The 11,855-nt window shown below is 35.9% G+C and overlaps 2 protein-coding genes across 3 annotated transcripts; both read right to left on the bottom strand.

Annotated features, from left to right (window-relative positions):
• Positions 1 to 47: 47 nt before the first annotated feature.
• On the bottom strand, positions 48 to 3,791 carry LOC21412191. Of its 2 annotated transcripts, XM_024163433.1 has the most exons (6): positions 2,031 to 3,791; positions 1,875 to 1,930; positions 1,405 to 1,803; positions 643 to 844; positions 344 to 540; positions 48 to 270 (listed from the first exon to the last, which is right to left on the bottom strand). In XM_024163433.1, exons 1-6 carry the CDS (start codon positions 3,581 to 3,583, stop codon positions 200 to 202), a joined length of 2,478 nt encoding a protein of 825 aa, XP_024019201.1. In that variant the 5' UTR covers positions 3,584 to 3,791; the 3' UTR covers positions 48 to 199. The 2 variants fall into 2 exon arrangements, with proteins under 2 accessions (XP_024019201.1, XP_024019200.1); XM_024163432.1 differs by having other exon boundaries at positions 1,405 to 3,791.
• A 5,810-nt stretch (positions 3,792 to 9,601) lies between these two features.
• On the bottom strand, positions 9,602 to 11,629 carry LOC21392668 (scarecrow-like protein 23). Its single transcript, XM_010094838.2, has one exon. The coding sequence runs from the start codon at positions 11,402 to 11,404 to the stop codon at positions 10,040 to 10,042; it is 1,365 nt and encodes a 454-aa protein (XP_010093140.1). The 5' UTR covers positions 11,405 to 11,629; the 3' UTR covers positions 9,602 to 10,039.
• Between the last annotated feature and the right edge of the window lie 226 nt (positions 11,630 to 11,855).

Below are 11,855 nucleotides of genomic sequence, written 5' to 3' on the forward strand. Positions count from 1 at the left end.
TAGAATTCTCTTTTAATTTTTGGCATAAAAAAACACATGTACAGTTTTCTTTAAGCAAAGGAAAAATATATATAGAGCTTTCTTGCTTCTCTCTATGTACCACTCCGTAAAGACAGCATATGAAGTCAGTATCATGCTTTCTGGATGTTGCCCTACTAATTAATTTACTACCATTAGCAAAAAAAATAATAGTAACAATTTACTGCATCATGTTAATGACTTCCTCCTTGACCTCCTTCAATCCATTAAGAATCTCGCAATCATCAAAACCTGCACATTGACCAAAACTTCAGAAAACCTTATTAGTGACTAAAGATTTCAAAAGTTGCAGAAAGTTAGCTACCTGCACGCAAATCTTCAGCTTCTTCATTCGAAAGTTCTAAAAGCATCGAGTTAACGGAAGGCGGATCAACTGACATCCAATTCGCAGACCTAATGTCCTCTAAATTTACTTCCTTCTCCATGATCCAGTCTTCAACAACACTTTTCCTGTCAAATGATAAAGGGTCTGCATATTCCAGCACTTTGGTCCTATTAGACCTGAAAGAAAAATGAGTAAGCAACAAAGCATTATTCTTTTCTCTTCATCATTAATCAAATGCCATACGGAGGTGTAAATTGAGCCAATTGATCTCTTCTTACATTTGTCTCAGTTGCAAGTTGTACTGAACAAAGACAAGATCATTAAGCCTTTGATGCTCTAAACAGTTCCGTGTCTCGTGCAATTGTTCGAAGGGAATTTGATTTGATTTGTGATGAACTAAACTGCAAGTTTGACTGAGAAGACGAACAGAAAAACGAGACAAAAAAGAGCAACCACCTCCATACGTAGACCACCATTCAGCTTTTGAACAAACAAAAACCTTGAATAAGTCGGTCAAGACATACAATCATCTCCAAAATGGATCATACCCATTTAAAAAAAGAAAAAAAAAAAAAAAGAGAGGGGGTTGAACTAGATCAACAAGGCTGTCGGTTACAACCTCCAAACTATTCGCAACAAAGGTTTCTTATCGAATATGTACTCCCCTTATAAAGTTACTTAAATAGGGGGCACCTTGTATTGATCCCGTGAATTACTCGGAGCAAGTCCCAGACACCATGGTTATCCAAAAAAAAAAAAAAAAAAGGCTAAAACATGAGGGACATTTTCTTTAGATTCTACTCTATAGAAACTTATGGGACGTTTGGTTCATGGATTCAGAACCATGATTTATGGTTCTGATTTTTGAAATTCAAATTTTTTGTGAGAGAAAAACACTGTAAAGAACTAAGAACCATATTCAGAACCAGAGGCGAATCCTTAAACAAACATCTCATTAATTTTCAAGAGTAATTACTTTTGAACAAATTATGACACAATAACATTGGAGTAAACGGTAAAATCTAATAAAAAGTACTCACCAGGAAGAAGAGTGTCTCTGGCTCTAATTGCTAACTTCCTCCCCAAATCTCCAGCAGCATCTTTGTACAAGTTTATCTCTTTGACAATTCTATCTTGAACTTCTATATCGGAAATGAACCTTTCGATGCAGTCAAACACTCCAGACACGATGCTGTTAGCCACGTCTCCTTCAACACTATAAAAGAACTTGGGGTTAAGGTAGAAACCCGCAGTATGAAGAGGATGGTGCCACAAGTTTTTCCACCTGCAATCGATAATATTCCAGTAGAACATATAATCTTCTCTTTTAGGAAGCTCTCGCTTAATCATTTCTTTTGCTCGATATATCCCTGCAAAAACATATCCCATTGCAGCCCTCTTCTTGCTACCAACAATGTTCAATGCTCGCAATAGTGGATCTGTTAAACGGTTGATCAAGATAATTGAAGACCAAAATGAACGATTAGTTAATGTATCTAGCAACACCAACCCTTCCACTGTATTTGCATGAGAGGAGCCCATCCACTCCTGTGAAGTAACCATGGACTGCAAATTAAGTTTCAAATCAGCTATTTGTTTCAATGTCATGAAGTTAGTAATACAGAGACATTCTCCAGGCCTAACAATGTCAATGCCAAACGTATACCTTCTCATTATATTCAAAACTACAGTATGCTTGTAGATGAATCTTGTAACGGATTTCGCTTGTTCAATTGCCGACTTTATCCACTCAATTTTGCCGAAATCCTCAAGCATCAATTCTATGCAGTGAGCTGCACAAGGAGACCAGTAGAGGGTAGGGAAAGTCTCCATCAATCTTTTCCCAACAACAATATATTGCTCTTCACTGTTTGTTATAACTTGTAAAATATGTTTAACTCCAACTTCTTCAATTACTTGTTGAAACAAATTGTGCAAAGCATCAGGAGACTGTATAATGTCTGAGACATCCGCGGATTTTAAGAAAATTGTTCCTTCAGGGCAATATACTGAAAAGTTGAGGAAGCTTCTACCTTTTCCAGAGTTCCATTGGCTGGCTAAAAGAGAACAACCGGTTTTTTCCCATCGTGCTGTACACTGATCAATGTCATTTCTCACTTCTTCAACCACATCCTTCAGTATCCAACCACGGAGATCATGATATGAGGGTGCTATAACCCCTGAACTCCCTGACGCAATTACATCGATCATCGGTTGGAAATAAACTGATTCCTTAACTGCATCCAGAGACGCCCCAATTTCGTACAAAAATCTCCCTATAGCCACATGAACTCGTCGTTGACTATTAATCCTTTCCAATTCAAGGTCATTACTAAGGATACCAGCTTCTTCACCAGCATAAGAATTTTCATCTATTAATCTCTTCCTTTTAGTGGCACTTGGATTACCAATTTTGACTTCTTCCCGATTTACCAAAACATCTGAATGGGGAAGAGAAACCAGCGGCAATCTTTGTTGAGCGTGTTCAGCAAATGAATTTGAATTTTCTCTAAGAGTAATACCAGCTGGATTGTGACTTGATTTAGTAACATTACTAGCAAAACCGGCACCAATATTTTCTATCGAAGAATTTACATCTCTCAACCTAAATCTTCTCTCCACACTCATTCCAACATCTTCTTTGTGACTAAAGGAAAATTTCGAATCGGGCTCTCCACTCGGTTCCAATAGCGCATTATCACTAAACTCAACACCTTTAACAACATCAACGCCGCCAGAAGAAACTGGAAGAGAATTTCTCAATGTCCCCAACAAAACTCCATCCATATCCACACTCCTACTACTAATCCCGACATCTCCTCCACGAACCACCAAAGCCGAATCGGAAATTCGGTTGGACAATGAGTAGTCATCTAATTCACTAGAACCCTGGTTAACAACAACAAGGGTTTGCTTCTTTTTCTGCCTCTTGACAGCAAGGTTATTCTCTAAATGCTGCTGCATAGCAATCCGAACATCCTCGGGGGCCCGGTCGCAAATCGGACCGTTGCCCTTCCGACCGGCAAGATGCTCTTTGAGCCTATGAATCCCACCGCCCTGAAACATCTTACCACAATAAAGACACTTCTTTAACTCAACCTTATTAACAACCCCATTTGAGTTTTCATCGTTTTTCACGAAAACCTGACAGTGTTTCCAACCCGGGTCTTGTTTTTGTGGGGAAACGGTTATGGGTTCCAAACCCTCCATAGACGCCATTCCCTCAACAGTAACGAACTCGAACCCCCAAAAAAAAAAAAATTCAATTAACAACTTTCCAGAGAATGACGCATTTCGTGTAACAAGAAAAACGAAACAAACATTTTTTTTTCAAATTTCGAGAAAATCAGAATTCTTATCACCATTCCTGGAAATAACTAGAAGGAGAAGATTAGCGACTTTTACCTTGTGCTTTTGGCTTTGCTGTTTCCCGTGTCTTTGAAGTTTGAAAAGAATTTCTCTCTGTGAGAAGTTTTATTTTATTTTATTTTATTTTTTCATTTTTTTTAACTGGTGCAAAACAAAGCAAAAAGCTACAAGGTCAACGTGTTCTGTTTTAGTTTTTCTAATAATTACACGTTTTTCTTCAGTTTTGATTTTTTTCAATTAATGGCCCTGTACTTTTTGTAATTAGAATGAATTACCTTTTAATATGAGATTGTCGATGAATTGGCATGCCAAATTAAAAAAAAAAAAGTTATTTACCTTTTTTATCATGTTGTTTTAAGTTTATTTTGAAAGTATACTTTTAGTTTTCTATTTTTTAAATGTTTTTTTTGTTTGAAAAATTAAAATTTCTTTAAATTACATTTAACACGCAAGTGGATACTTTTTCAGTCAATACTAGATTTGACCTTAAAGATGCCCCTAAATACTAGAAAGGATCATCATCAAAAATATAAAATAAAAATATTCAATATGCCTTTGCTATTTCCATCTTTTTTAAGTATTTTTTTATTTTTTTATTTTTTTATTTTTTTTATTTTTTATTTAAAGGTGTTTTGGGTTTTTTTTTTTATTAAAATTTAGGGGTGGTTGGAAAAAAAAAAACTATATATATGAACTTGTTATTAAGCGTAATCTAAAAGTATCTATTAGATAAATAATTAAAAAAAATACATTTTGAATAAACTTAAAACACATGGTATAAAAACGTACATAACCCAAATAAAAACAAAACCAAAAATAATTTAAGATGGGATTGGTTTGCTTGAAGTTTTCCAAGAACTCATTAAGTTAGTTTGGTTGTGGTTCATTTCTACCGAATCAAATTAAAAACAAACCAGAAGTTGCATGTGTCCAGAAAATCATTTAATAAAATGCTATTGGTTTACTATTAATTTTGATTTCCGAAATGTAAAATTTAGTATTTGATTTGGTTGTTTAGTTTTATTTGGTTATAGAGTTTTTAATTTGTGTGAGAATAACGACATACATGCTTAACTTTGTATACGAATGTTTATGAAAAAAAAAATATATATATATATATATTTATGATGAGTCAAACGATTAAAAGAATAAAACCAAACCAATTTCAATATGTTTGGTTTGGATTAGTTCACTATAAGACAACTAGGGTAATTGGTTTGGTAGTTTGGTTTAGTTGGACACCCTAATTTCTCTTTGGAGGTATTTGTCTTTTTCGGCATATAATCTTGATGCTCAAGATTTTGAAGTTTTCTGTTTGCATAGCGGAAAACTTTAGTTTATAAGTCAATTTTTAATGTTAAGAATTAGCTGCTCTAATTTATATCACTCAAAAGCAATATTAAATCACAGAAGAAGATTTTTTTATATAAAAAAAAAAACACGTAAATTTATAGTGGTTAACGATTAATGTTAGAGTGGCGTCTATTTTCTGTTGATGCAATAATTTATTGTGTTGAAAAAAAAAATTTACAAAATCGCACATCTCACAATTCTTTGTATTTTCTTTAGAAAAGTGCAAGTTGGCATCGTACTTGGAAAGTTCTGCATGACTTCATATCATTTAAAGAATGCTATGTATACATTGTAGCATTTCAACAAAATGGGATTATATGAAAGCAAATGCCGCTTTCCTTTTGCTACAAGTGACGGGGTCATGTGGAGTTACTCCCATGTGGAGTTTAATATCATTCATCTTTATTAGGGTGATGTCTATTTTCCACTGATGCAGTAATTCATTGTGTTGAAAAAGAAATTTACAAGATCGCATCTCTCACAATTCTCCGTATTTTCTTTAGATATCACTCGAAAGCAATATTAAATCACAGAAGAAGATTTTATTATAAAAAAATAAAATAAAAAAAAATAAAAAAAAACACGTAAATTTATAGTGGTTAACGATTAATGTTAGAGTGGCGTCTATTTTTTGTTGATGCAATAATTTATTGTGTTGAAAAAAAAAATTTACAAAATCACACATCTCACAATTCTCTGTATTTTCTTTAGAAAAGTGCAATTTGGCATCGTACTTGGAAAGTTCTGCATGACTTCATATCATTTAAAGAATGCTATGTATACATTGTAGCATTTCAACAAAATGGGATTATATGAAAGCAAATGCCGCTTTCCTTTTGCTACAAGTGACGGGGTCATGTGGAGTTACTCCCATGTGGAGTTTAATATCATTCATCTTTATTAGGGTGATGTCTATTTTCCACTGATGCAGTAATTCATTGTGTTGAAAAAGAAATTTACAAGATCGCATCTCTCACAATTCTCCGTATTTTCTTTAGAAAAGTGCTATTTGACATCGTATTTAGAAAGTTCTGCACGACTCCATATCATCTAAAGAGTGCCACATATACATAAATCAAATGCAGCATTTCAACAAAATGAGATTATTTGAAGGCAAATGTTGCTTTCCTTTTGCCACAACTGATGGGAGTCATGTGGAGTTTAATATCATTTCTCTATTGATCCTAACCCCTCTTCCCTTTATGAAGAAAAACTCGAGAGTAATAATTAGATTGTACAACTTAACATTGGATTTGTATTGGGAGATGGTAGTTCAATTTTCCAACGTGCCAACCGAGAACCGATTGGTGATCTCCCCTTGCGGGAACAGCTAGATCAAGACTTGATATTCCATGGTGTCGCCCTTGATGATCATTTCCCTTGTGTTTGGCATTGGTGGCGTTGTCAAGGGGGCTGATGGTGCTATTTTTGGTGTGTTTGCCAAATATTTTCTAAAGTGTGTTTCCTCTCATATTGCTTAGTGTTATTGCATGGGGAAAATAGTTGGCCTCTTTCTTAGATATCTCTTGATGCAATGAATAGCGTCAGAGATCTTTGATATCTCCAATCTTTTGGAGGAGACCAGTCGTTTTGCCTCGATCTTCTGATAATGACATATTCATAAATTTATTTTAGGAGGGACACAAATGAAAAAAAAAATTATAAACCAACGTAATGATAAAGATCAAGATACAGTACAAAAACAAAAAAAAACAAAAAAAACAAAAAGTGCAAATATATATAAATTCTACAAGCAGTCTCCCAAGAAAAGGAAATCTCTAGTAGTTTAGAGTTTGATGTAACTCAAAAATACCCATGTTTAATGTGAAAAGTATGCATATAAGATAGGATTATTATTACTAGTGCTTATGAACTTAAAAAATAATCACTTTGCCTTTTAAATTTTAAATTGTTCTCACTTAACCCATTCTGTTGTAATTTTTGTTAAAATTAGATAGAAAAAAAAGAGTAATGTAATCGCGTAGTATTTCTATTTAAATTTATGTTAGAAACAAACATATAAAAACCACGTGACAACAATTAATTTTCTTTTTTCATTGGATTTTAACAGAATTGCAACAGAAAGGTTAAGTGGAAACAATTTAAAATTTATAAGATAAAGTGAAAATTTTTAAAGTTTAAAAGACAAATTGAAAATGACCCTAGAGTTTAGAAGACATTAGTAATAATAATCATATAAAATAGTTGTTGCCCGAGAACGACCATCTAACAAAAGTTCCTTTAAAGTTTAATACAAATGGTAGAATTCCTTCATCTACTTTCTGGGGAAAAGGAATAAAATCTTTCTATAGTTCGAAAATGAAAGGAAAATGACAATTACTCAGCATTTTGAACGCTGGAAACCAATATTGTTTCAACACAAAATACTTTTTAATAGCGTGCCTTGACATCACATTGGTGGACAATGACTGGTCTTTGAGACGTGTTCACAAAATGCTGTCCTTCCTAGAACATTTTCTTGTACAATTCCATCTTACATAACTCAATCAAATCATCTACTTATTTTCATAGAACCAAAAAATCTCTTGCAATTTTGGTTTTCATAAATCCTTCCTTGTAAAAGAAAAAAAAGAAAAAAGAAAAGATAATAGTTCAAACTCCGGACTTTCTTTGCAAATCAGATGTTTTTTTTTTTTTGTTTAAAAAAAACAATATATGTTTGTTTATCCTTTAATATTCATTGTTATGTCCTCTTTTTTAAGAGGAATTTCACGTTAGCACTGGTTGAAAAGAAACGACAGTTAAAACTGATTAAATGTCTTTTTTTTTTCCTTACCACAATTGAACAGTAAGATACATGTTACCCTTACGTTGACTTGATTATTTCTTGTAATCGTGTGAAGTCATTGAAACTCAAAAGTTAATTTCAGTCAAGATTATGCTGGGTTTAATTATTTAATATTTAGCCAATTAACTTATCTCTTTACATACAGAACTTTTAGCACTCACCATTTTTTTCCATACTGGCTGAAAACGACATGGAAGGGAAAAGGCTTTTGAAATTTCACCAAAGTCGTCCTCTCTCTCATAATAACTTTTTTTTTTTTTTTTTTTTTTTTTTTTTTAAAAATGAAAGTGTCATAATAACATGATTGTTGTGCAATTCTTTTACATAATGCATGTCAATTATTGGGCAAAGTGTCAAAGGTGGTGACATTTTGGGAGAGAGCAATTCTGCCGTGTTATGACATAAGAAGCATACCTCAACTCTTCCCAATTGTAAATTGTGTTGTTTAAAAGGCAGCTATACCAAACATATTTACATATCGACGCAAAGTGTTTATTCTTATTTAAAAAATTAAAAAAAAAAAAAAACAGAGAAGAAAACAGAAATGTTTTCAAGTTGTACAGAAAATTGGGGAAGACGGGTAAAACAATTAAAAATCCTAAAATGCAAGTGCTGCTGACTCAAGTATACAAGGCCTTGGTCTTTTTGTTATTATGCATACCTCTCAATCACCTATTTGATTTTAAAGAATGTTTGCTTCAAATAAATGATTATTCTATTTTCATCTTAGTAGAATTTATTGAAAACTATAGTATCTATATCAAACTTTGTTAATTTTACATGTTGATTTGATTTTAACTAGATCTAACATGTAAAAATTACAGTATCAATTGGGCTACCCTACAATAAAAAGTTTCGACAAAAACATTATACCAAGTTTAATAACTTTATGGAAAGGTTTTTGGCATCATCAATACAGTCTCTAAAATTTCTTATGATGTGGTAATTTGATCTTTAAATTGCATGAGATGCAATATTCTCTCATTTCGTATCGCTTATTTGAGTTGAAAATTTGTGTTAAAAGGTGAATTTATATGAGAGAAAATATTATAGGAGAAAAAGAATTAAAATTTTTATGAGAGAAAATATCATAGAAAAAGATGTAAGTGTTTTGAAGGAGAATATGTTACATTTTGTTGATTTTTTTCTGTAAAATTTGAAATTCTTCACGGTAATTTTATGTTAATGACAAAAACTATTAAAAGGGTAAAGGTAGTAAAAGGGTACCAGGAATGAGCTACTTGAAAAAGTCTATTTTAGACGGGGAAAAGAGCACAATGTTCAAATGTAAAGTCACTGAAGGAGAAAAGGTATTGCAAGGTTAACTGTGCCTTTTTTTTTTTGTTTTTGTTTTTTTTGTTTTTTTTGGTGTTGCAAATTGGTCTCAACTAAAGTGACAACTTTGATTATCTCAGGCCTCGGGTGCTATGAGAAGTTATATTACTCATGTTCATCCCGCGGTGGTTTTTATTTTTTATTGTTTTTTTCCTCTAAGATAGGGAATTTATATAGTAATATTCATTTTAACTACTACTGTTTTAAACGTTATATTAAATTTGTATGCTTAGAATAATTTTGTGAGTCGGGCGTAACGTGTATACCGACAAATAAGAAGATGCAAAAACTTTATCATTATACTTAAATCTGACAATTAAAAAAGACATTTCCTACCATAAGGCCAAGAAAAAGGACAGAGTAATATTAATCAAAAAAATTAGCAAGCCCACTATAAAAAAATAATAATAATCAAGGATTCTCACTTGAATTCAACACCTATAGATCCATCCATGAGCTACCTCCAAAAACAAGAAGATCTTTCTCCTTCTCCTATTCCTTTCTCTTTTTTGTTGTTTTTCAGAAATATAATCCCTCTTTTCTCATTGAAAGAATTACAACAAAGTGAAAGTGAACAACAAATATTTTTAACCTTCAAAATCCCCTCCTCGGAGGAGTAAATTGTAGAAAAGGGTCAATACCAAAATAAACAATGATAACTTCCTTTCCTTATCCAATTATTATGCATTGAGAATTCCCAAATTCCTTGGCATCATAACCAATGACCAAATATCTTTTTCACGATATACACGTGGCAGGTCGTGATGGTTCAAAAGTCCAAATAATCTAATCCATCAAAAAATGGTAATTCAATCTGACGGCTGCCATGCCGATGCGGTCAACAAGGAAAGGTCTTTCCAACCCAACTTCAGGCACCCATTCTCCTCCACCAAAGTGTAGCCTTTCCAAGGGTACATTCCCAGCAACAAGCTGGCCTGGGCCGCCGGGTTTCCCCCGAGAGAAACGGGCCGAAACCCGACCCGTTTAAGCTCATCCCCCCATCTATCCACCTTAACCTCTCCGGTCCTCTTGGGTCCACCCACCGCCACGATGTTCCTAATCTCGCAACCAAACAGCTGCTGCTCCACCATATGCCTCTCTAGGCTGTCCGCACCGGATACATCCCCGAGCGCGTCGAACAACGCGCTGTAATAATGCAGGGCCTCGACGAACCTGCCGAGGAAGCTCCCGCCATGGCTGAGGTCCTGTTCGACGATCGTGATCAGCTTAGGCCTCAGCAAAGTCAACAATCTCAACGTTCCTAAATCGCTCCCGGTCACGTCGTACAGGCAGTGGTGCATCCAGTGGACCACCGTGGCCTCGCTCTGCCTGACGCCGAGTTGACTCGGATCGGTTATGCTTCCGATTTTGCCCTCCAGAGGGTGGAACTCGAAAGGGAGACCGAGTGAACTCGCGAAATCGGCGAGTCGCCTGCCGGTCGACTCGAGCAGCTCGGTGGAGGATCCGAACCCGGTTATCCTCATGGACCGGATCTTCCTCGACCGCGAGGCGAGGATGTGGAACAATCCTGGCCATTGGAGGCCTTGCATTATGTCGAGATCGATGACGTGGACGCGATCGACGCCATCCAAGGCCTGGAAGATGGCCTGGTTGGCGGTGAAGTGAGAGAATTTCACGAGCGGACTTATGGAGTTGTAGGACTGGAGAGCGTTGAAGATCCGGTGGGACTGGGCTAGGGCTAGGGCTTTGGCGGTGAGAGGAGAGTAGGTGCCGAGGCAGGAGCTGATCACGCGTGCCTGAAGCGCGTGGGCAAAGTACGCCCCCACTCGCTCCGGCGAAGTCCCGAAAGGCGACGACAGCTCCGCGATCTCCGGGAGGAGGTCGGTTGCGTCGTCGAGATTGTCCATGGCGACGCACTCGGCGCACTGTAGAAGAAGCCCTAGGAGTCTCAGCCCGGTGGACTCGCCTTCGACGACGACGACATCATCGTCCTGATCCTCAATCGCCTTTTCTCCGGAAACGGTCGCCTCTCCGGAGAAGTCGCGGGCGGAGTTCGGCCTCTTGCTGGACGGGTCGTCGCCGGGGGAGTCGCGGTCCACGCGCTTGGTCTTCATCGATGAGGAAGAGCTAGTGGCAGCGTCCGGGTTAGGGTTAGGGTTTGGATTGGGATTGGGATTGGTTATCGGGGATTGAGTGACTAAGCTCTGAAGCATGATTGAGTGAGGAAGAAGAATCGAAAGTGGGAAAGCTTTTGTGAGGAAAGGGACAAAGCGAGAGAAGAAGACAAGCAAAAGCCTGTGCACCCAGAGAGTTGCAGAGAGGTGTGTCAGAGAGAGAAAGAGGAGCTGTTTGGGAAGAGAGAAAATGAGGGAAAGTCGGAAAGAAAGAGAGAGAAAGTGACAGAAAGTTTGATAACTTTTTAGTAGACGTATGGATCGGAGAGTATGAATTATGATGATAATAATAATTTAAAAATAAAACTACACTTAAGAAAAAAAAAATACGTGGTTTGTTTTGTTGTCGTCCGTTTGGGTGTGTCGTTAAGTCCGTTTTATATGTTGGGGGCTAAGGGGAAAGGTCAAGAAAGATTAGGAGAGGGATTGATTAATTAATTAATTAATTAACATTTTAATATCAATAGCTTACTAGTTTATTAACTTATTA

This window comes from Morus notabilis, unplaced genomic scaffold, assembly GCF_000414095.1.
Source record: "Morus notabilis unplaced genomic scaffold, ASM41409v2 Scaffold611, whole genome shotgun sequence".
Lineage (NCBI taxonomy): Eukaryota > Viridiplantae > Streptophyta > Magnoliopsida > Rosales > Moraceae > Morus > Morus notabilis.